Source organism: Lycium ferocissimum, chromosome 7 (genome assembly GCF_029784015.1).
Source record: "Lycium ferocissimum isolate CSIRO_LF1 chromosome 7, AGI_CSIRO_Lferr_CH_V1, whole genome shotgun sequence".
In the NCBI taxonomy this organism is placed as follows: Eukaryota; Viridiplantae; Streptophyta; class Magnoliopsida; order Solanales; family Solanaceae; genus Lycium; species Lycium ferocissimum.
Window position 1 is genome coordinate 23,355,040 of NC_081348.1, and position 25,478 is coordinate 23,380,517.

Here is a 25,478-nt window from a genome sequence, read left to right on the forward strand (position 1 = left end):
TCAAATATAAATTATCCACAAATTCTCAAACGACTTGGACATTATTTAGGAGCTACCTCAAATAATATTACAGCAACACAAATTCATCACAAACCCAAAACAATTAAACAAGAATAAATCATAGTTAGTAAATTTTTCACTCTTTCATGTTCAAAGGATCAACAACCACATATGGTGATACAAAAATCCATACACTCAAACTAGTTTATAATTGAAAAAAAATTAAATTCATCATCTCGGGCTTCTCAAGATTTTCGAAAAATGTAATCGAAACGTACCTTTAACTTCTGTGAAGAATCGAAAATGAGTGAAAAACCTCTATACCTTTGGATGGCCAATTAGAACAGTGATTTGGACATCATCAACTAGATTCTTCGTAAGATTAGAGTACGAAATATCCTTAAGATTGTCGAAAATCTTACGGAAAATACTTGATCACGAACACTTGTATGAAATTCTTGAACAATCTCATAGCTTGAGGGACACTGTCCTTAAGGATATTTCACTTGGTATGGTTGTATCCCTCATGATTCAACAAGCTCTTCTAGTATAAAACTAGAAGCCAAAATCTAACAAAGATTAACATAAAGTAAACCCAGCACACTATGATATGGTAGAAAGATTATGTAATAAGATATCTACTTCATCTCAACTCAAAAAGAAAAGGGCAACTAGTATAAATAGGTGGGAAACCAAACATCAAAAAGAGTTGTCATGGCTGAAATGTTACTACCATTAACAAAGAACAATGGTTGGGCATTATTAGAATGATAAAGGCTCATTTAAGAATGATAATGACTGAAATAAAGAGGTCGAAGGTTTCAATAGAAAGGTAGTAAATAGGGTCAAATGAATTGAAACTTTCAACATTAAAATGTAATAAAACAGCAATTGAATATTATTCAAAGATGAATATTTTTTTTTTGAGATATTATATTATTTTTTCAACAGTTGTATATTCCGTTTTAACTTTTTTCATTTTCAATACATTCAAACAATCAGATATTCCTTGCAAAAACTATAATAAAAAAAAATTCCAACTTAAAAAATTTCAAATAAAATAAAAAATATTTGATTTCTATGGCCAAACGCCTGCTATATAAGTTTCTAGTTTATTAGAGCTTGAAACTTGTTTTCCTCGAACTTGTTCTTTTTCAACGTATAATTTTGTAATATAAATATCTTGTGTTCATATTAGGGATTTAGTAAACTAAAACAAAATATAGTACATAAAAAGAAAAACTTTCCTAGTAAATTACGTACAAAATATAACACAAATTGATGTTATTATCTATAATCCCGTTTGATCATAGATTTTGAAGTTGAAACTTGAAAATTTGAGTTTTTGAAGTTGTGATTTTTGGAATTTGTAGTTGTGTTTGAACATGATTTTTACTTGAAAAAAATTTGAAGTTTTGTGAATGAAAGTCCCAAAAACCCAAAAACTCGCCTGGACCAGTTTTTGAAACTTGAAAATTTTTAAAGACAAATTTTCAAAATTTGATCCACAATCTATGATCAAACAAATATTTGAAGATAAATTTTTTAAAACCTGATCCAAATCTATGGCCAAACCCTAAGTAGAAAATAAGAAATCCAATAACTAACTTCATTTTCCATGCCTTCTTAATTGTGATTACTTCTCTTCTTCAACTTTGTCACATCATCTTATCCTACTAGCGTGTTAATTACAACTTCCTATGACTCATCCACCTCCACCAGGGCGCGTGAACTCACTCACACCCTTCTCGCTAAGGAAACTGTTTTTTTTTTTTTTTTTTTGACGTAAGTACTACCTCTGTTTCAATTTATGTGAACTCATTTGACTGAACATAATATTTAAAAAAGAGTGAAGACTTTTAAAATTTATGGTTTAAAATAAGTTTTAAATATTTGTGTGACTATAAATTATTTCATAAAGTGAATTTGTTTTCAAATTAGAAAAAGGATCATTTATTTTGGTATAAATTAATAAGGAAATAGGTTCACATAAATTGAAACTGAAACGGAGTAAGAAGTATTATTTTTAGTCCAACTTCAATAAAAACACAGGTCAACCACAAATCCAAGAAAATACGCAAAACATTTCACCAAACGCTAATTTAATATATATGTATATTTTTTGACAATCTAATTTAATATTTTTCTACAATGTATTATATATACCCAAAAATCTGATTCACTGAACTCCATTATAGAATTTGGAATGTTTTTTCTTTCTAACCTATATTTATAGGTACAGAGTAGAATGATGCAATAAAACATACTCATTCTGTACTGAAGAATCAGCTTCGAAAGGGGAAACAAAAATGTTTTTGATTCTGGGTCATTCTTGTTCGAATCTTTTTCTCGTATTTGTCGTGTTTGCAGTTACTTGTTTTAGTTCTTGTCGGGTTTTGTGTGGTTTGGATGGTACGCCCAACAGTGTCACTCTTTCTAGCTTCACATATGCAACAACTGTGCTCAAACCTTATGAATGGCGGTACATTAGTGGTAATTTATTTCATCAGTTGATGAAAGTTTGTTTTTTTCCTTCTCTTCCTCAAAGGGGTTGTGTTTTTTATGTTTTGTTTGGGGTGGGGGTGGGATTGACAGGGCAGGGTAGGGATTATGGTATGTGAATTTGAAGTTTCATTTTGGAGAAAATTGTTTTAACTGATTGATGGATGGTATATGGATAGTACTTTTCACTGAGGTATCAGTTGATTTGATGTGAATATGTGATTGTTTATTCTGATTCTGCTTACTGGTTATGTTTGTTTATTCTTGTTAATAGTATTTTCCTTCGTCACGAGCTACTCACTTTGTTATTCAGAAGTTCTGAATTTTGCTTGTTCTCTGCCTTCAGTGCTTTGTAATGTTTAATTATTAACATTCTAGATATCTTGGTTGTGTTTGTGAAGAGAATATCAGTATTTACATCTATACGAATATTTAAGGACTGTTGTTTTTTAGAGGCAGATTAGTGCTATTTTATTGTTTAGTTTCTCCGTTTTTTTAATCTTTCGTATCTGGATTTCCTTATTTGATGATTACATTTTGATAAATCACTTATTTAAGGTTTGATTGCATCACGGATATTTGTGTGGGAAGTGTTAAATGCAATGTATACTGTGTTGTAACTTCAAACAGTTGACAGTAGGGTTTTCTTTCTCGTTTGGTTAATGGTTTACTGGTTTTGGTCTCCATGCCTTTCTGCAGTGGACTTACCACCGTGGTTCTCTTCAGTGACTATTGCTTTGGAATCCAATGTTGGCATTGTAAGTGCACAACCAAAACTTTCGTCATTGAAATGTTCTGCTTATAACTTTACGAACTCTTTTTGGTGATGCTTCAATATGATAATGCGAGTTGCTCCTTTATCCACTAGAATTTCCCCTTTTACTTCATTGATATTGGTGTTTAAGAATTTTTTAAGAATTTTTCCTGCTGACCATACAGTGCTTTTAGTCCCAATAATTATCCTTTTACATTCTTTAATTCCTGAATCTAACTGCAAGCAGGACCTGAAAAGAATTGGAAAAGTAACTACTTTACCGATGATCTGCTTCCGAGAAGGAAGTCCACCCCTTCCAGATGTTAATAACACTACTCATACAAGTCTAGGTACAGAAATCATTGTCTTAACTGACCAAATCATGTGGCCGTGATTACTTCATAGCAGGATGTCACGACAAACTAATAATATTAGTTTTTCTCTGTAGTGATAGACCATATCTCCAATAGTTCCTTTGGAGGATCACAAGATCTTCAAATTATTGAGAAGTGCTATCCCATGCAGAAAAGTATATTCTTGACGTTGACAAATGAGCAGGTTTATTCTTAACTTTCTAATATATGGGGCCTAGTTTCTTCTTTGTAGTATACTTGCTTCCCCATTTGAGGTATAGAATTCTTTTCAGTGGTGGTCTTCGGCATGTTTACTTGGGTTTGAAATAAGTTTTTCACAGATTCGTCCAGGAATATGGTATTTTGGGCTATTTAATGGCATCGGACCTACAAGGACACAATCAAAAATGGTACTTGCTCTAACTTATTTATGTTCCACGTTTTAGCCAATACCTTTTGCTCTTCTTATGGACATTTCTATTTGAGTTTTCAACATATGATCAGATAGGTGTCATTTATTTGTTTAAATAATCTTCTGATATATCTGAAATTTCTTTCTGGACATCTCTATGCGATCAATTAATACCCTGCGGTAGTAAAGTATTAGTAAAAAAATTAAACTTGATTTTCTTTCCTATTTACAAGAGAGATAATAATCGAATTATCATTACATTTAGTCTTTTTCTACTTTGCCTGAAGGGAAGTAAAAGAGGAAACGTCTACTACTCCGTCCTGTTGTTTGGCTTGAACCTATAGGATGGTGTGAAGTGAAAGAGCAGAGCTAACATGATTGATCTTGTTTGGGGTTACAAAGAGGGGAGGGGAGAGGAGCGGAGATAAAATGGAGGATGTCTTAAACATTCATATGAGAAATTATGAGAGAAAAATATTATTATTGAATTGTGTATCTACATTATTACATTGAGCCCTATTTATAGACACTATACCTAATCCTTTTCCATGTAGGATACTAAATACAAATCCTATTCCTATTCCTATTCCTATTCCTATTCTAACACTCCCCCTCAAGCTGGTGCATACAAGTCATATGTACCGAGCTTGTTACAGATGTATCTAATACGAGGACGACTGAGTGACTTGGTGAAAATATCCGCAAGCTGATCACTCGACTTCACAAATTTAGTAACAATATCTCCGTAGAGTATCTTTTCCCAGACAAAGTGACAGTCAGTCTCAATGTGCTTAGTCCTCTCATGAAATACCGGATTTGATGCGATACGAAGGGCCACTTTGTTATCACACGCAAGTTGAATTTGACTGATTTTTCCAAATTCTAGTTCTCTGAGCAGCTTAATCCAAACTAGCTCACAAGTTGCTACAACCATTGCTCGATATTCTGATTCAGCACTAGATCGAGCAACGACACTCTGTTTCTTACTCTTCCAGGACATCAAATTACCTCCTATTAACACACAATATCTAGATGTAGAACGTCTATTAGAGGGTGATCCTGCATAATCAGCGTAATATATATATATCGACCAAAGGTCCTACTCCTCTTAGAAAGGGGAATGAATTATTTTTCCGATTTTTCATTTTGTTTTAAGGCCCAATCGACGAAAGAACAAATCGGAAAATAGTAAATTTTCATGGCCTCGATCTTCGAAAATCAGTCCTTTACCTGGAGCTGACTTAATATGTCGCAGAATGCGGACAACTGCATCCTAATGACTATCACAGGGAGAATCCATAAACTGACTTACAACACTCATTGGAAACGAAATGTCAGGTCTAGTCACTGTGAGATAATTTAAATTACCAACCAGCTGCCTATATCTTCCAGGATCACTGAGTGGCTCCCCCTGTCCTGGCAGAAGCTTAGCATTCAGATCCATAGGAGTGTCAATGGGCCTACATTCCGTCATTCCTGTCTCCTCAAGAATGTCTAAGGCATACTTGCGTTACAAAATAACAATAGTTGATGTGGATTGGGCAACCTCAATACCTAGAAAATGCTTAAGTCTGCAAAGATCTTAGTGTGGAAATGCTGAAAGAGATGTTGCTTTAAATTAGTGATACCATCTTGATCATTGCCAGTGATAACGATATCGTCAACATAAACAACCAAATAAATACTCAAATCTGGAGCAGAATGTCGATGAAGCACATAATTTTTTGCTTCACTGCGAGTCATGCCAAATTCCTGAATTACTGTGCAGAATTTACCAAACCAGGCTTGAGGAGATTGTTTCAGACCATAAAGTGCCCGACGTAATCGACACACCAGATTAGATTCCCCCTGAGCAACAAACCCAGGTGGTTGCTCCATATAAACTTCCTTTTGCTACCCCATTCTGCGGAGGGGCGTAGGGACAAAATGTTTGATGAATAATTCCTTGGTGAGTCATAAACTGCTGAAACTGGGAGGATTTGTATTCTAAGGCATTATCACTACGAAAAGTACGAATAGAAACACCAAATTGATTTTGTATTTCAGCACAAAAACTCTTGAATATAGAGAATAACTCAGAACGATCTTTCATTAAGAATAGCCAAGTACATCTGGAAAAATCGTCAATGAAACTAACAAAATAACGAAATCCTAAAGGTGAACTGACTCTACTAGGACCCCAAATATCAGAATGAACTATTGAAAAAATAGACTCTGCACGACTCTCAGCACTACGTGAAAAGGTAGTGCGAGTGTGTTTCCCAAGTTGACACGACTCACAATCTAATTTGGACAGACCAGACAAACTAGGCACTATCTGTTGTAGCTTGAACAGACTCGGATGTCCCAATCATTTATGGATCAAGTCTGGAGGATCTGTAACGGAGCATGCTGTGGAGGAATTAGGAGAGGTAAGTGTTAGATAGTAGAGGCCTTGTGATTCATATCCTGCACCAATCACCTGTCCCGTATTGCGGCTCTGCGTAACAAAATAATCATCAAGAAATATTATGGCGCAATTTAGGGCACGTGTCAGACGACTGACAAATGCAAGATTAAAAGGACAACTAGGGACATAAAGAACTGAGTTTAGAGTGACAGAAGCTAGGGGATTAGCTTGTCCAATCCTTTTTGGTTTTGTTTGGATCCCATTGGCTAAAGTAATTGGAGGAAGAGACTGTGAATAATCAATATTCGACAAAAGCGATTTATCACCAGAAATATGATTAGAAGCGCTGGAGTCTACAACCCATGATCCAACGGTATTAGAATGTATGACTGAGGCTACTTGTGGAGAGGTCTGCTTACTTGCTCGATATTGAAGGTACTCATTGTATTCTTCTTTGGATAAATAAACCCGTTGATTACCTGTGGTGGCAGTCTGAGCAACATGAGCATTCTTGGGTGGTCGACCATGCAGAGAATAGCATACTTCACGAGTGTGTCCAAACCTATTACAGTAACTACAGTTAGGTCGAAATCTTCCAAAACGACCTCTTCTTTGTCAATTCTGCATGGACTGTGATGTTCGATTTTTTGATCTCCTCATTAAGTATTCTGAATTAATCATAGGACTTGAATCTTGAATTTCTAACTCCCATGTTTTTAGAGTTAAATATATAAAATCCGAGAGACATAGCGAAATCTGACTTGAAAAGTGGCCTGGAATCTAAAATCTGAAAGGACAGTCGCCGGAAAACTCGCCGGAAAATTCAAAAGGGGATCTGAAAATAAAAATAGTTGCTGTAACAGATTCAGCCGAGGTCTGCAGTAAAGAAACAGATCTGAAACAGTGTGAAACACCGCCGGAAAAATGCAGATCTGCCGGAAGGATGACCTGCTGCGCCAGATTAGGGTTCCAGCAATCGGAATCTGGAAAATAATGGAGGGATAGGCTTGGAATCCTTGGGCGGTCCCAGGGAAGGAAGATCTACTTCCGGAGCTCGCCGGAAAAGGTCGAACATGCCTGGCGAGTGGAGCAGATGCGTCGCCGGAGAAAGTAGGATTTTCCGGCGCGTGACGGCGAGTCTGCCAGAGTGTTTTTGTGGGTTTTCCTCGCCTGAACCAGATCTACGCTGTTGTGGTGTCGGAATTTGCACAACACCACTGGATAGAAATTGTGATGCTAACAGCCACCGGAAAAATTATGCGCGGTGGTGATTTTTTTTTTTTCCTCTTTCGGAACTTCGCTGGAATATTGCATAGCGGATATTTCCTCACTAATGCTCTGATACCCTGTGAGAAATTATGAGAGAAAATATTATGATTGAATTGTGTATCTACATTGTTACATTGAGCCCTACTTATAAACACTACACCCTAATCCTTTTCCATGTAGGATACTATATACAAATCCTATTCCTATTCCTTTTCTAACAATTCACATGATCTCTTTCAGTAGCTCAAAAATAGTGTCTTTGACTTCCGCCAGGCACCAGCCCTCGCTGCTACTGAACCTTAGAGAAACAGGGGGAAATGGCTTGCACCTGCTCTTTTGAGGTTGACGTGCATTTTATGAAACTAGTGAAAAAGATTTCTTAGTGGAAAAAATATGGAAATGGTTGATTGGTGTGAACATTGTATTTTATTTTGCTAAAGGAGCCACAGCCGCTAGGTTAAGAATGGCTAAGCAATCTGCAAAGTTCTGAGATGTGAAAATACATTGGTAAGGAAGTTTTCCTCCTGAGAGAGGAGACTGTGCTCTTCCCTTTTGGACTGGTTGTTGGTGAGGAGGGATTTGATACATACTGAAAATTGTTTCCTCCAAAAGGTAGCAGTTGTGTCTTAAGTTCCACTATATTGTTTACTTGCATGCTGAAGATTATTGTGATTTTGTCATAATAATGAAAGAAATACTATTCTATCCATAAAACCTGGAGACTCTAAGAATCTAATCTCTCTCCCCCTACCCTAGGAGCCAAGCTTACCTCTATGAAAGAAATATCATTCTTTTGTAGTCCGAATACCATCCTTTCAACGGTATCTTAGCTAGCTAATTTCTGTTGACTGATTTCTATTTGCAGATTAATCGAGGGCATTCATACTTGTTCAGTGGTAATATAACTGTGGAAGGGTGTACAAATTCAGCTATGTTGGGCAGATTTTGCAACCAAACAATTAGTTTACTCTCATGTTTGGACACCTATATATCTTCTGAAAGTGGAATAGGTAGTCAATCCTATAAAACTGCAGCTAATATGACTCCCTGTGGAGGTAGCGAGAAGAGCTGTCTTGACGTTGCTGGGTCAAAAGTCTACTCATTGGATGTAGTGAGTATTGCTGAGGAGCTAACAATCACAGGATTAAATATCACTTCCACTCAGTCGCAGCGTTCTAATGGAACCATCAGCAGCACCGGAATTTCCTTGATGTGCTATGTTCGGCATGGGGCTATACCGCTGCCACAACTGTATGATTATTCTGCTGATATAAACAGATCCCCGTTGGTCGTCCCTTTACCTAAACTTGGTCGTTGGTATATTAGAATTCAGCCAGCAAACCTGTCAGAAAGTATGGCCGTAATCCAAGAAATGAACACTACAATATGCTATTCATTGGAATGGCTAGTACTTCAGTGTCCTGCGGATAAGGCTGGATTGAACTGTACAACAGCGAAATACACACTTCAGGTGGACTGTTAATGAGTTTGGCTGCTTCAATCTTTCTCAAAACTTCTCATTACTTTCTTATACTTGTTTACTTGCACATTAATATTGAACATTATGTATGGTCGTGGTGTCATGTAGGTTGTGGATTTGGATAACTCAATTTCCTGCTTAATAAAAGAAAGTGATACGCTAGATGTACAACTCACATTTTCTCTTCCAATGCAAATTGCACGCGTCAAAGCTGACCTGATTAGTTTATCAATCCTTTCATGTTTTTTTTTTTTCCGAATTCTTGAAATAGTAGCAGGACTGTCCATTGACAACCTTGTAATGTTCTCTGCAGACGTTTCTTAGGAAAAACCCATCTGTCGCTTTTGAATCCTATTATCTACCTATCAGTGGAGAAGTGTCCTCAGACTCTGCTAATTTCCCTTTGGGACCTCTTCTGAGTAATTCTTCCGATGGGGATATGAGGGATTATACTTGGACCTTTTTCCTTCTGGACATACCTGATGGTGCTGCTGGCGGAAATATCCATGTCCGCCTTAAATCAGAAGCAAAGATAAGTGGGGAAATATATGCCAGATATGGTGGATTTCCATCTCTTAGTAACTGGGATTACTTCTATGCAAATAGCACAAGCAACAGCAATGGTTCCATGTTCTTTAAGATATATGATGCAAGTGATAAGTTCGTTAGCTTTTATATCATATATGCTAGAGGAGGAATGTGGAGTTTTGGGTTAAGGCACCCAATTTCAAACAGGCATAGCTCGACGACCGAAACTATCATGTCTCTCTCGCTAGAGAGATGCCCAGAAAAATGCTCTTCGCATGGGACATGCCAGTCCGTGTTGGATGCAAGTGGTCTCACATTCTACAGGTTCGTATACAATGACTTCTGAAGATTAAGCTATTGGTTTCAATTCATGTTCTCATGCAATCAAATCTGTCTTTTCAGTTTCTGTGCTTGTGGTCGACGCAATGGAGGCTTTGACTGCAGTATTGAACTGGTTTCTTCTTCAGGTAAACCCTTGTATTTTTGTGACTTTGGGACTTATGTGAGTGTCTTTGGCCAATTTAAGAGAAGTGTTGCTACATCCTCTGTCGGTTTTTTGTATTTTTGAAAGTCCTAACAAGCACTTAAAATTGAACCTAGAGGCTAGAACTAGCCGTTTTAGATCAGAGTAACCAGTTACTGTTTGCACAATAGGTACTATCTCGAGTAAACCCGTCAGTTGATTCAATGTATGATAATCTGAGGAGGAACATTTGTACTCAATATGCTTCATTTTATATGACAATTGTATTTGCAGTGTCAACTTTCTCTTTGATTAAGGATGTAAGCATTCAAAAATCTTTAAGTGTACTTAATAATACTTATACATCAGTGAATCAATGTCCAAAATCAGCAAAAGTTGTACAAATTGACCCTTCTCTCCAGGCTGCCTTTCATCTGAAAACTGGAGAAAGAATTATAATAATCCTAGCCTAATAATTATTCCCTGCACCCTTAAGAAGTAGGGATGGGTGGAAATTATTGCACAGTAAACAGCTAGAGGAGGCAACTATTGGATTCAGCCAGTCATTATTGTGTGTTTTGAATGCTGATAGCATGTTCTTATCATGATAGCAGTTTAAACCATTTGCAATTGCAGCGTGTGTTTCATCAATAAAAATAAAACATAAAAATTGCAGTATGTGTATCAACATGCTCTTTGCTATTGCTAGTACACTCTTGATTACTATTTGTTGTTTACGTCCTTGCTAGAATATTAACTCAGTAATTTCTCATTAGTATCCAATTAATTATGCAATGGGTCTTTTAAAGGACACGTGCTGAAAACTCGTGTAGGGCACATGTGGCAATCAATTTCCCTTATTGCATCCAATGCTGCAGCTTTGCTCCCTGCTTACTGGGCTCTCCGTCATAAGGTGATATTAACTAATCCAACAACATCCTAAGGCAATTAGTTTCTTCTGATTCTTCGTTTTTCTATTTGAAAGGTAAAACTCTCCTTTCTTCTGCAGGCATTTGCTGAATGGGTTCTTTACACATCAAGTGGTATCTCAAGTGGCCTTTACCATGCATGTGATGTTGGCACTTGGTGTCCATTGACCTTTCATGTCTTACAGGTATCACCCTTAAGGATTTTGATATATTGCATTTTTGCATCTGGTGGCTAAGGAATCTAATGGTTTCCTTTTTTGTTGACTGGCGTCAGTTCATGGATTTCTGGCTATCTTTTATGGCTGTTGTTAGTACGTTTGTGTACTTGGCTGCTATTGATGAAGTTTCAAAGAGGACGATTCACACTGTTGTTGCAATCCTGACAGCCCTCATGGCTGAAAGTGGACCAACGAGGTAAAGTTCAGATGGGGCTTTGTCTTCATCAAAAAAAGAAGTTTGGATGGGTATTTCTAGTCATTGAACGGTGTGGATCAGCTTTAACCTGGTCGAGCATTTTACAGGTCCTCGAACATTATTCTTGTCGTGGCTATTGGGAGCTTGGGTCTGTTAATTGGGTTCTTCATTGAATTCTTTACTCATCGTAGGTGGATTTCCTTTTCCACAGAACTTTGTTTGAACATGCTCAACAGGTAGGTGGATTTCTTGTTCCAAAAAATTTAGACCTGCTATTTAGATAAAGCTGAAAGATGATATTTCATTTTTCATATATGATCATGCTCTTATAGGAAAGTTCTGGTTTTGCAAAACGTATGATCTTTATTGGATTACGTTCAAAGGTCTCTTTCCAGTTACTGGTGGTAACATGTTTTAAATTGGAAATCAGATTACCACAGGTTTCATTTTTAACTGCTTTTCAGCTAATTTTGTCACCAACTCCATATAGAATATTGAGACTGAGCTTATGAACTTCTCTGAGAACTCATGCCATACTCGAGCATATGATGCATTTTTCTCTTCCATAAGCATTAACTGCAATTTCACTTGTGAAGGAAGGGGAGAAAAGGCAGCAGCAGGGATTCTAGCAATAAAATATGAGGATTGCTTTTTGAGATTTTGTTTTAATCTCTACTATTTCAGCTAAGCATGACTCTGAATGCAGATGGGAAACTGTAAAAGCATGGATTCATAATTTCATTCGGTCACTTCTAAAGCGCTTTCGATGGGGCTTTCTACTTGCGGGATTCACTGCATTAGCAATGGCTGCTATCAGCTGGAGATTAGAAACAAGTCAAAATTACTGGATATGGCACAGGTCTGAAGAACTATAAAACATTTCTCCTTCTATGTCTTTCTGACTCTATACTTCTGCGGTCTTTATCTGAGATGTTTCACGTGTCATCTCTGCAGCGTGTGGCATGTCTCGATATATACTTCTTCATTTCTTTTTCTCTGTTCAAAAGCAGCAGCTGTAAACTGTGAGAACGTACCACCTCGACCAGAGAACTATGAGTTGGCTCGGCAAAATTCTTTCAGCGGTAGTAACGAAAGAGATGGTAGATAGTTCATACTAGAATCTACTTTAGCACATAACATATAGAGCTGCTTGATGCTGAGAACGTACAATGAACTGGACCATCAAGAGGACACTTTCTTTTTGATGAAGAAGACACTTTCTCTCCCTTGGACAGGTGATAAGTGGATAAGGAGAAGATTTGTTAGTCGTTCTCAAATAGTTTTTCTTTAAAGTTTTCCTTTGGTTTAGGGATAAACCATTGGCGTCTTGTTGTATGTAACATTGTTTATAGGACCAAAAGCAGGAAAGGTCCATTTTGTATATCTGGGAAGTTATAACTTACAATAGGGAAGATGAAAAGGGGAAGAAAAGATCGGTGCAAGAGAAAGGTCCAAGGCGTACTAACTTTGGTTTGTTCTTTCTCCGTCCAAGTCAATGATAGTGGCGGAGATGCAAGTGAGACCACACAATTCATATTTTAGTGAAGTCTGTAAAAAAAAAAAAAAAAAAAAAAAAAACTGTTCCAATGAGGAGTCCTGTTTATAGAGTCCCATATGTACTGCTGCATAGGTCACTGTTCAGTTGTTTGTATTTATTATATGGTTTACCATGTCCATATGTGCTCTCTACACTTATAGCAGATGTTACATGAAAAGGACGAACCATGAAAAGTTTAGTATCAAAAGCAAGAGCGAGGAAACATACATTCTCGGAATGGAAGTTTGAATCTTCTCTACTATACAGATCCTAATGAAGCTACAGATAAAATCTTGAGTTTCCTTCTCAAATAAGTCTCTGTAGACAAGAAGCCAGCAGTATAGACAATTCCCATTCACAATCTTGCAAGCTGCTGCTACATATATTCAATGCATCTTTGTTTCCTATACATCCATTCCCTGTTCTCCTCCCATTTCCATGCTAAAAACAGCCCAAGTGTTTGCAACAGCAGAGAAGGATTTGTCGCTTCATGCTAATGTGTTGATTCCTCCAGTAATTTCCACGCTACAGCCTGACGACTTGTTATGCAACCTCTCTTTTGCCATTTTCCAGATCAAGGCTGCATCAAGCCAATTACTATCAGAGGCATACAAGTTTGACATGAGGAAATAAGTAGCAGTATCATTTGGATCAATAACAAAAATCTTTTCTGCAGCCCATTTTGCCAATTCCATATTTCCATGGATTTTACAAGCACCAATGAAAGCCTTCAGGGCATCTGGTTGATATTCAACTGGCATTGAGTTTAGAATTTCATAAGCCTCATTTAGAAGGCCTAATCGTCCAAAAAGATCTATGAGACAGGCATAATGTTCTGAGCTTGGCATAATTTTGTAGTAATTAGTCATCAAACTGAAGTACTGCAGCCCTTTACTAAATAGACCACCATGGCTACACGCAGAGATAACCTCTAGAAATACAATACTATCTGGCTTCACACCATTTACCAACATTTCCTCAAAAAGTTGAATAGCTTCCTTTGAAAAGCCATGGGATGCATAAGCTCCAATCATTGATGTCCATGAGAAAAGATCTGGTGCTTTTATTGAGCTGAAGGACTGGTAAGCATGAACAATACTACCACACTTTGAGTATGCATTTATCAATGCATTTCCAATTGATAAAGAATTTGAGAATACACATTTTGCTGCATAACTGTGAACTTGTACAGTTTCCGTGGCCATTGATAAGTTACCACATGAACTAAGGACACTAGCCAAAGTGAGCTCATCGGGAACAAAATCCTCTCTTAACATCCTTTTTAGAAGTTCAATAGCTTCCTCCCCATCTCCACGACGTCCATAACCTACAATAATAGTGGTCCAAGAGACCACATTTCTGAAGGCCATCGCATCAAAAGCCTTACGAGCGTCGGTTATATGTTCATTCTTTGCATACATATCAACAAGTGCACTTTCAACCACCACATCCTTGTTAAGGCAAACTTTAATGACAAGTCCTTGGATCTGCCTGCCTGAATCATAAAACCCCAAACTAGCACAGGAATTAAGTAGACTAGCAAATGTAAACTCATCCCCCTTAAACCCCTCCAATCTCATCAAATTGAATAAACAGAAAGCATCTTCACCCAAACCATTTGATACATAGCAAGAAACCATAACATTCCATAACACCAAATCACTCGCTAAAACCCCATCAAGAACACACCTAGCCTCTCCAACCAACCCAAACTTTCCATACAAATCAACAAGAGTGGCACCAAGAAAACAACTTTGATCATATCCCAGCTTCATGATTGCACAATGCAACTCCTTGACCAACCAAACACCATCATTTTGCTCCAGACATAGTCGGAGCAACCCACTGAAAGTAATACAATCAGGAGACACCGATTCCATCAACATTCGCTTAAAATAACAAAACCCCAGATGATCACTTGTCTTAAAACGCTCAGTAGAATACCTTAAACCACATATCAACGTGTTCCAAGTTACAATATTTCTAACGCCCATTTCATCGAACAGGTTGCACGCATAAACAAACTCTTTGCATTTTACATAAACATGCAAGAGCTGGTTTCCCAGGGAAAGCACGTTAGTCATACCCAACTTAATTATATTTGCATGCATGTGTTTGCCTTCATCAAGATTGCCAATTTTGGCTGAAATTTTAAGGGCATTGGAAATGCAAGTGTGGGATTTACATGAATCATTGGTATGGGTCAGCTCAACAGTAGGAACTGAAGCTAAAGGGGAACTATTGGTTGCAACAATGGTAGTTAGAAATAGTAACTGATAGTTGAAGTAAATCCTTGGAATTGGAAAATAGCGGCATTTGATAATCATGGATTGCAGAAAACAGGCACACTTAGTGACCGGAGAAATGACTGAGCATACAATCTTGGAATGAAATAGAGATCAACATTAAGCAATTTTTGTACTAACCAATATAAATTCTCCCTGGGGTGATATCTCATCTAAAAACTTAAGCGTTACAATGAATAAGGTTTTATTTACTTAATTATGTTTTTAATATGCTCCTTGTATTCATAGGGAAGAAGTTATACCAGTAGCTATGAATTCGACAGAATCTACTAATTTTTTCTCAAACTCTGCATTTATAAAAAATATAATTAGCTTAATATTATTGAGTACTATAGTGGAGTGGAATGAGGAAATGTTTGATGTTTTTATATATTACCCTTTCATGAAATTTAGTTTTTGAGGTTGAATTAAGCTCAAAATCCATTTCTTTAATATGGTAGCAGAGGTAGGCTCATCTCAACTCGTTATCTCCCGATGTTGGGGTCTATCTTATATTGTCCATGTTCTAGATGTTCAGCGTGTGGGGATGTTGACCGTTGAGTCCCACATCGGAATGAGCAAAAATTGATCTCTTTTATATTGTTTTCGACAATTTTACCTCATGAACTAGTTTTTGGGCTTGAATTAGGCCCAAAGTAATTTTTATTTATTTTTTTATTTTTTTAACAAATATGTACCAATCATTCACTCAAAATCCAAAAAATAAAATTAACCCATAAATTGAAAATTATGGCTCTGGCTCTACGCGTGCAAACTTGATTATCATACAAGTGTACTGGACAATAATCTCCTTAATGAAAAATCTTTATTACTACATGAATTCAATTTATATATACTTTTAAGGAATATATTTTGTCATGTGTTCAAGCACACTCTATTAAAGTTCGAGTCTTTCTTTATGAATTATCATATCAAGATATAAAATGGACGGCAGCAGGAATGGGGAACAGACAAGCTGGTGACTTTGCCGAAAGGTCACCCCGAAGAAGGAACAATTGCCTGTTCCACTCAATTAATATCCTTGAGTGTTTTACTTAATAATTATATAACATTAATTATGGCTATAATAAAATTTCTCAGCCGCAATGCATCACCATTAATTTAAAGTGGTTGTCTTTTTAAGCAACTTGATACAATATTGACAAGAATGTCATCACTTGTCAGTTGTCTCCACTTCAACCATTCAAATGAGTATATTGATGGATGCAACTTTAAATACTTTTACCTAACTTTTCACTTTCCCCCCGATTTAATATTATCTCTTGAGTTAGGGTAGCCTCTATTAGATTGATTTTTTTGGTGGACTATAAAGAAATTATTATTCTTTCCTCAAAATAGTTGAAGATTCGTTGGTAATAGAGTTCAAAAGATCATGCAATTTAAATAATAACCTCTTCATAATTAGAAAAGGCCAAAATTTCACTGAGTTATGTCTTAACAGTCGAGATATTAGCTACATCAACACTTTATGTCGTAATATGTATACCATATGCATTTTGTGCACACTTCGCTCATTAAGTTGTTTGCCCTATACTTACCTAACATCATCTTGACAAATTCTACTTAACCATATGACTACAACTTATATAATAGTATCATATAAATCATAGTGACTTAATCTATTTTTTATGTTCATAAATTTCTTTTTCTCATAATTTAAACCATTTAAACAATCAACGTATAGAATTTCTAAGTTTTGTGACTTAACTCTTTACAAAGCTATGTAATTAAAGTGTTTCATGAGAAGAGTGATGTGTATTAAAATATTCAACAAAAGATAATAAAATGGTTAAAATAAATATTTCTAATTCAGTCTAATGACCATAATCTAAAAATGAAGGTCTAAAATCGAATTTAATAAGTATTAATTACATGACAAAAAAAACTTAAGTTATGTATTTTCACTCTCTAAACCAATTATGCAAAACTAAAGAATAGATATCCAACATTATTGTCATTCCTACTATTGAATTTCTTTTGTTAGTATTAGTGTTGAATTGGTTTTTGGATTTTATATGAGTATCTTATGGCGATATAAAACTTACACATTCAAAATTCTAAAAGCTTGAATAATATGATAATAGATAAAAAAAATTACGAAAAAATTTAAGAAATATTTATAAAACTCAAATAAATATTTTTCTCTATGTAAAGACTTTTTTTAGTTTGAAAAAGGTGACAAAACAATGGATGTAACCCCCTTTTTTCTAATTTAAACCATTTAAACAATCAACGTATAGAATTTCTAAGTTTTATGACTAACTCACAAAGCGGTTTCGTGGTGTAGTTGGTTATCACGTCAGTCTAACACACTGAAGGTCTCCGGTTCGAGTCCGGGCGAAGCCATATCATACTGTATTCTTTTGGTCTCTATGGCGACCCTTAAAGCTTGTATTGACTTTGAACTCCCTTTCTCTATTAAAGAAGTTTGAAAAAGGTGACAAAACAATGGATGTAACCCCCTTTTTTCAGTTTTTTTCCTTCTCATTCTTAAAAGTCATGCAGCAGCCCCACAGTTCACTGCTTTAGTCTTCTTCTTCATCCCAGTAGTAACCATTTTAAAGAACTGTTCTTTCACCAAAAACACAAATAAAAAAAGAATCTTTAGCAAGGTGAAGATTCTGTTTTTTCTGTAAGTATTTTTGGTGTGGCACTGCCTCTATATATATGTGCTTTTTGAAACGGAAGGTGGGTGTAGTTAATTTTTCTGAGATATAGTTTGGTGTGGTCTATTTATCAGGTTTCCATTCCAAGCAGACTCCTTTCCAGACGAATATAGAAACAAGAGTTTTTAGCAAAGGTAAAGATTTATGTTTTTCCTTTGTAGGTCTTGTTTATATGCCTGTTTTAGAAACTGAAGGTGGGTGTGGTTAATTTATTTTGATACTTTGATTGGGTGGTCTATTTATCAGGTGTCTTTTCTAAAGATTCTCTTTTTCATCTATCTAGTTACCATACCATTCCAAGCAGACTCCTTTTTCAGAATAACAAAGAAGCAATATATAGAGCATGGTAAAGCTTCTATTTTTCCTCGTTTTATCTTCTTTCTGGTGAGCCACTGTATTTTTTAAACTGAAAGTGGGTGTAGTTTAACCTTCTGAAATCTATTGTGTCTGGTATGTTGATCAGGTTGTGTAAAGATTCTGTTTTTATGAGTTTGTCCTATTAATTCTATTGTCTTTTAGCAAAAAGGTTCTCTGTAGTTCTTTCTGGTGTGCCCAGTGCTTCTTTATATGTGTTCTTTTGAAACTGGAGGTGTTTCTAGCCAATTTATCTGAAATCTGTTTGGATGAGTATATATACTGCTGAAAAAATAGTTTAAGATTGAGGTGCAGTTGTTGTTTAGGTCTGGTCTAGTAATCAGGTGTTCTGTGTAATAATTCTGGTTCTCTGTGATTGTACTATTTAGTTCTCTTGTCTAGGTAAAGGTGCTGTTTTTCCTCAGTGGGTCTTTCTGGTGTGCCACTGCCTGTGTATGTGTATGCTTCTGAAACTGAATGTGGGTGTAGTTAGATATTATGAAATTTTATTGGGTTAGGGTCTACTGATAAGGTGTGAGAGGTTGGCCATGGATGGTTTCAGAAGAAGTAGGGGTAGGCCGAAGAAGTATTGGGGAGAGGTGATTAGACATTACATGGCACAGTTACAGCTTACCGAGGATATGACCTTAGATAGGACGGTATGGAGGACTCAGATTAGGGTAGAAGGCTAGTAGATAGTCTCGTTTATTTTTTCATATTAGTAGTCGCATTATCGCGCTATAGTTTCTTGTGCTTTGATTTCTGCTACTATTTGTTATTTCCTGTACTTTGATTATCTTATTTTATCTGTGGTAGCTACTGGCCCTTTGCAAACTGCTTCATCATGGCTTAGTTGCTTTCGTTATTTTCATTTCCGTATCTCTTTGAATTTCTTGGCCTTATCTGACCTCTTTTTATGCTTTCTATTGAGTCGAGGGTCTTTCGGAAACAGCCGTCCTACCTTGGTAGGAGTAAGGTCTGCGTACACTCTACCCATTTCACTGGGTGGTTGTTGTTGTTGGTCTACTGATAAGGTTTCTTGTGTGGAGATTTTGTTTGCTCCATTTTTGCTATTATTTCACTTTTCTAAGTTAATGTTTCCTGAAAAGATTAGTTTCGCTCGATATCAGTGAATTTTGGTCCCCAGTTGTATGGTATCAAGAGATTGACTGCTAATACTTGTTGTTTCTTTATTGACCTCAATGGATTGTAGCTTGTTTTTAACTTACCGGGGAACTTTTCCTAGTTTGCCCAGTAATGGTTTGTTACGGTTTGAATACTCAAAAAGAGTTGTGAAGCTTGCTGCTTTGTTTAAAGTTATTGCAATTTCCATTGCTTTTTCAAGATATTTGAATATGGATCAATTGTCTTGAGGTAATGAATTCGTGCCGAGGGTCTATGGAAACAGCCTCTCTACCCCACAAAGGTAGAGGTAAGGTCTGTGTACATCCTACCCTCCCCAGACCCCACTTGTGGGATTAAACTAGGTATGTTATTGTTGTCGTTGTTGTCTTGAGGTAACGAATTAATTGTACATTCATTGAACATTATAATAATACGTACATTTTTGTATGCTTCTATTTGTACTCAACAAATATGTCCTTGAACCAGTATCATGACTTCTTTCTTTTAAGCCACAGAGGTATACAATATACTTAATAATGTTCTGTAGATACATGCTTATGAACGTATATCCGATGCAAGGTGCGAAATTGCTTTGATTGCTATAAATAGGGAAATTGGTAACTTCTACAATTAATAGAGGAGCTCTCCTGCATTATAACACTTTGCATCTCTGTTTGACATCCTAGACAGGATTAAGGAGTGATTAACAAAAACAAAAGTTTATGTTCCATGTTCAAGAATATCTCTCTTTTTGTGCATGTCAAACTCATCCTTAGATTAAGATAAATTAAATTCTATGAAGTAGTAGTTGTAACCAGCAAAATGTTATTGAAGTCTTCTGGTTTATAAATATATAGCATATGTAGTGGTCATAGACAAAGTTCAAGTCCATAGCAAAAGACCATCATTAGTTTCCCAAATTAAATGGGTAGGTTCTTTTTTTTCTTGATAATGATGGTGTCCAGTCAGTTTGAGCGCACCTCGCCTATTACATAGGGTACCTGCTAACTCCTGCTAACTCCCACTAGTATAGGTGCCGGGTAACTGAGTAACTCTATCCACCAAGCCTAAGCAAATGGGGGGAAAAATCATCTAGTGTTTTTTTCTCTGCCAGGATTGAACCCCGGTCTCAAGGTATGCACCCACTCCATTGACCATTAGGATACGCCTTTGGGTAAGCTTGAGTATATATATTACGTCATTTGCTTCTCTAAGTCTGTTCCTGCACAATCTTTGGAACATGTTTAGTAGAAAGTCTCCATCTCAAAATGGGCAGGCTCAAATGATGAGACAAGTATTCTAACGTTGAACTACCAAGTCTGTATATGACTTTGTTTTCTGTGACTCTTGAGGTGTTATTCCATAACTATTTTTAAGTATGAAGATATTGCTTGATAGTCGGGACTTGTGAGAGTTCTACATGGAATTGGAAAATAATTATTGAAAAAAAAGTCTGTCCGTCTGTATTAACTATCCGTCTGTATTAACTATCCAAGTTTTTGTACAAGGAAGTGATTTTTATCCACTAATGCATCATAATCGCAGAATTATGAACTCTTCAGTATCTGCCCTATATGGAGAGAAATGGAGAGTAAAGTACAGATTTAAAGAGCAAATAGGCTTCCTTAATGGAGGTCTCAGGTTCGAACCACCCTGCCTACGACAGCAGGGGATTTGCCTTCTGAGTCGAGCTCGTCGCAGGGGGCTTGCCTAGTGCGGGTTACCTCTCCTGTGTGGTTTGCGAGCTATTGCACAGGAGCTGGGTTTACCCTGTGCGCACCCAAAGGGTAGCGGCTGCGGGTTCCCATGTCATCAAAAAAAAAAAAAAAAAAAAAACTATAAACTAATTGCTTAGCTCGCTTTGAGGGATAATTTGATGCTAAACGTTATAGCTGAAGTGTATTACATTGGATCAAAGTAGTTTTATGTTCTTGTTTCAAGAAGCTCTTTTGTGTGGTATTCTTGATCCTGGTTTATTTTTTGGATTTCTCTGTTGCCTTACTCGTTGTTAACCATGCATTTCTTTTTGGGATTACACTGTATAATTCTAAATGTGCATCCCCTCTTTTTCATCTGCAGTGGATTGCCCCTCTACATACGGACGGAGAAGGTAATGTGTCAGAAATAAGACATACATAAATAACTAAAATAGCTGCAAAGGATGGGTGGTTGCTGTTGCTCTTCAAGGAAGCCTCCCCAGCTTCATGGAACACCAGTTTTTTACTATGTTAGTAATCTGTTCCAATCAGTCTACATATGGAAACATTCAACTAGCTTAAGTGCTTTCAAATTTTGTCCTATTAAATCATTTACTTTCTGTAACCTTGTGTTATTTGCACTTGTCAGTGTTTGTTAAATAGTATCATATTTCTTAAAATGGTAGCTCGTTGACTTGTAAGCGTGATCCTTGCTCAGACAGTTTCTTGTAGCCTTTATGGTACTTTCCAATTGACTTGACGTGAGATTTCACAATCTTAAGTGATGAAACGTGCTTAACACCCTCTGCACTCCTTTTTGCCGTTTTGATTGTCTTTATCATTAATATTGCATTGCTACAGCTCATGCATCTTCTGTTAAGCATAACTAAGAGATAACTAACAATTTTGTCTAAGGAAAAACTTAAAATATTTGGATAAGTTCTTTGGTTCCTTATAAACCTGAAGTCCTGAACACAGTGAATGTTTTTCAGGATAAAACTCAAAACTTTTAGGAAATAGAAAGCAACAGATTTTGTGAATACTATATCAATCAGTTTTACTACTCGTGTTTTATGTAGATGGACTGGCACTTTATTTGTTCATTGATGCCTTTTCTAATCGTTCTAGTATAATCTCTCTCTTACGGCCTTCTTTTATTCTCAAACTCTAACCATAGATTTTCAATCTTCTTTCTGCAGTTCCCACCAGTTTCTGAAGAGTATGAATCGCTGACATCTGATGATAGCGCTGCTACTGCATTTACGTCTGGCCTCCTGGATGATTTGAACCTAGATAGATCAACACCCAACACTTACCGCTCTCCACCTGCACCAATTCCATTTGAAGTAGTTTTGGGGCATCCACAGTCAAGAGGGTCCCAGTTCACCGATGAAACAGTACTTCAACATAGCTATGAGATGACTACTTGTAAAGATATCAGGTTATCTAATTGCAAAGCTGAAACGGAGTCTCTTCTTGCCTCCCTAAAGAAAACAGGGATTGACCTTCTAAAATCTAAGTCACCTATTATTAAATCAGCAGAAGAAGAGGATGTTTGTCCCACTTGTCTTGAAGGTATACGCCCGGACATCATTGGAGAGCGGAATTCATTTTTCCCTTCTCCGTCTTATCTTTTTCTTCATTTTTGCTATATAATCAACCTGCTTGTGATTGGCTTAAGTCTGAGAGTCTATATTTTGCACTTGTTTTGCAGAGTATGATGCTGACAATCCAAGAATAGTCACAAAATGTAACCACCATTTTCATCTTTCATGCATCCTTGAGTGGATGGAAAGAAGTGAAACATGCCCAATATGCAACCAGGTCCACTCTTTTTCCTTTTCTCTCCCCCTCTCTCTCCCTTTTCTTACCTTCCTCTGGTTCCGTCATCATTTTGCCATTAAGTATACGAGCAGAAGGTTTCGGTGGAGTGCTTTCTTGATTCATGTTACTGCTTCTCTTGATTCATGCTACTGCTCCTCATTATCTTTTGATAGCAGACCATGTTCAGGCTGCCTTTGATTCGTTTAATGTCTTGATTATCAAATCTGGATGCTCTTTTCTTTAATCATTATCTTGGTTGCTGAGATCCACAAAGTGAGCAAGACTGTTGATTTTCTTGATGCAGGAAATGATATATGAAGCTCTATGAAACTTTTCTAATCGAATGTTCCTTAGCTGGTAGATGTCAACACCTGCCTATACAAGCAGTATAAACACATGAGGGCTGTTATTTTTCACTTGGAGGCTTGGCCTTGTTCACTCATAAAAAATGTAAATTATCTATGTATATGAAGCTTGTGTTAGTAAATCCTGCTGTTGATGAAGATCAACCGATGCGCGCGTTGCATATTTGCTGAAGGGAGCTAATTGCAGCCCAAGAACAAAAAGAAGCTTTAGTGTTGCATTTGATGTTTGGGAAATTAAATTCTGAATCAGATGCTTTCAATTGTGCTACTGAGTGTTGTGCATGTACTCTTTTCTTGTAATTTTATGTTCAACTGCTGTACAGATTCTTCTGTCAAAGATAATAGCAATGGCATATTCCCCAAGTTTTATACTTGAACTGGTGGGGAGAAGTTATTTGGCCCTTTACAAATTTTTTTTAGTTTTATGATTCTTTTACTTTCATTTTTTACACATAAGAGATCTGAAAAAGTCATTTTCTTCTATTTAAATTGTAAGAGGTCAAGAGATTTTATTTCCTCGTTATAATGAACCTTAGGCTGATATGAGTTTATATGAAAAGAATATCCTATTATTTTTCTCATTTCTCCCATAAGTGAAATAAATAAAAACAAATGACATCGGCCGCGACATTACGTTGGATCCCAAAAGTTTGGGTCTCTCAAGAAAATGAATCTCACAGGAACTTTGTTACTACACAATTGGTGTCTCAAAGCTGTACTCCAAACATTTGACGGTGACTTCATTCATGATTCATCAATACCATTTGGTTTCTGTGTTTTTTTTTTTTTTTTTTTCCTTTAAAAAATGAATGAAAAGTTCAAAATACAAGGATCATACATTTTAACTTATTTCAATTCGAATATTTAATTTTTTGATCTTTTTAAAATAAAATTTACATAATTAAAAACTAGATAACTAGAACTATTCTCCAAACTTATTTTTGACAGTCACTTCATTCATGATTCTTCTCAAACAACATTTGTGTTTTTTTTTTTTTTTTTTTTTTTGAGTAAGTAATAGCTAAATACCATTTGGTTTCTGTTTTTTTTTTTTCCCAAAAAAGAATGAAAAGCTCAAAATACGAGGATCATAAATTTTAGGAAAAATTACAGAAACGATTATATAATTAGAGTTGTTAGCAACCCATAGTTGTGTTTTGTATATTTACATTTCATAGCTGATTTTTAGGTATATTTGCGTGTATTTGAATACATTTTTCAGTTGTATTCGTAGTTAGGTGTTAGGTATTCCCGCGTGTAGTAGAGTGAATTTGAATGCACTGCTCAGTCATATACATATGTATATAAATGAAACAAACAACACATAAAATCAAAAATCCAATTCATTTTGCAAATTCATATACATTTGTATATAAATACACATACAATTGTATTCAACTTTTGCAGTACGTAAATCAAATACATTCAAATATATATACACACAAGTGTATATAGCTACAGAATGAAAATTATAAATACGAAATGTAATTAATTTAAATAGTAGTTATTAACCATAAATATCTCTTGGAGTTATCTATGCCATGTAAATTTTCCTGTATTTTAACTAATGTTCGATTCAAATATATAATTTTTTGATATTTTTAAAATAAAATTTACATTTTAAAAACTAGATAAAGAGAACTATTCAAATAAAATTGAGGATTGACTCACCGTTAGATTGTAGCATGCTTCCTAGTTCCTACACGTGTAAAGTTTGATTGTAGTATGTGTAATGGAGCGTGATGTCCAGTAATATCTGAAATTTTTTAACAGGGAAAAGGGTCAAATTTACCCTCCAAGTATGGTTTATAATTTAAATTTGCTCTCCATCAAAGTTTGGGATCAAATTTGCCTAAGACAGGATACTTGTTATATTTGCACTTTTTTGAATGGAAGTGTGATTTGGACTAAAAATTAGCCACGTAGATTCCCAAACCCAATTATTTTAGCTCATAACCGATGACCCGTTTACTCATCATATAAAATAATACAACCCTGTTCCTTTTATTTTAGAAAAGGGAAAAGAATGGCTCTCCACATTTTGATTCTTGCAAATGGTGTCAAAGTAGACTCTAACCCAAGTCTCAATTGGGTATGTTAACAAGTTCTCA

At 36.0% G+C, this 25,478-nt stretch overlaps 3 protein-coding genes and 1 non-coding gene across 8 annotated transcripts; 3 read left to right on the forward strand and 1 right to left on the reverse strand.

Moving 5' to 3' along the window:
* Window positions 1–2,056: 2,056 nt before the first annotated feature.
* Window positions 2,057–13,169, forward strand: LOC132063888 (uncharacterized). Of its 5 annotated transcripts, none has more exons than XM_059456623.1 (15): window positions 2,063–2,493; window positions 3,202–3,260; window positions 3,504–3,606; window positions 3,705–3,814; window positions 3,951–4,019; window positions 8,545–9,150; window positions 9,268–9,324; window positions 9,473–10,011; window positions 10,090–10,154; window positions 10,960–11,063; window positions 11,160–11,264; window positions 11,354–11,493; window positions 11,601–11,729; window positions 12,200–12,352; window positions 12,448–13,169. In XM_059456623.1, exons 1-15 carry the CDS (start codon window positions 2,310–2,312, stop codon window positions 12,599–12,601), a joined length of 2,577 nt encoding a protein of 858 aa, XP_059312606.1. In that variant the 5' UTR covers window positions 2,063–2,309; the 3' UTR covers window positions 12,602–13,169. The 5 variants fall into 5 exon arrangements, with proteins under 5 accessions (XP_059312610.1, XP_059312606.1, XP_059312607.1 ...); XM_059456624.1 differs by having other exon boundaries at window positions 2,064–2,493; window positions 10,984–11,063; XM_059456627.1 differs by lacking the exon at window positions 12,448–13,169 and having other exon boundaries at window positions 2,057–2,493; window positions 11,601–11,739; window positions 11,807–12,338.
* Window positions 13,050–15,519, reverse strand: LOC132063889 (pentatricopeptide repeat-containing protein At2g46050, mitochondrial). Its single transcript, XM_059456630.1, has one exon. The coding sequence runs from the start codon at window positions 15,355–15,357 to the stop codon at window positions 13,519–13,521; it is 1,839 nt and encodes a 612-aa protein (XP_059312613.1). The 5' UTR covers window positions 15,358–15,519; the 3' UTR covers window positions 13,050–13,518.
* A 2,089-nt stretch (window positions 15,520–17,608) lies between these two features.
* TRNAV-AAC (transfer RNA valine (anticodon AAC)) lies at window positions 17,609–17,682 on the forward strand. Its single transcript has one exon. It is a non-coding gene; the product is annotated as a tRNA-Val (tRNA).
* Window positions 17,683–18,319: 637 nt separating this feature from the next.
* On the forward strand, window positions 18,320–23,738 carry LOC132063890 (probable E3 ubiquitin-protein ligase RHB1A). Its single transcript, XM_059456631.1, has 5 exons — window positions 18,320–18,465; window positions 21,561–21,708; window positions 22,378–22,753; window positions 22,893–23,002; window positions 23,307–23,738. The coding sequence occupies exons 2-5, from the start codon at window positions 21,643–21,645 to the stop codon at window positions 23,328–23,330; spliced, it is 576 nt and encodes a 191-aa protein (XP_059312614.1). The 5' UTR covers window positions 18,320–18,465; window positions 21,561–21,642; the 3' UTR covers window positions 23,331–23,738.
* The last annotated feature ends 1,740 nt before the right edge of the window (window positions 23,739–25,478 follow it).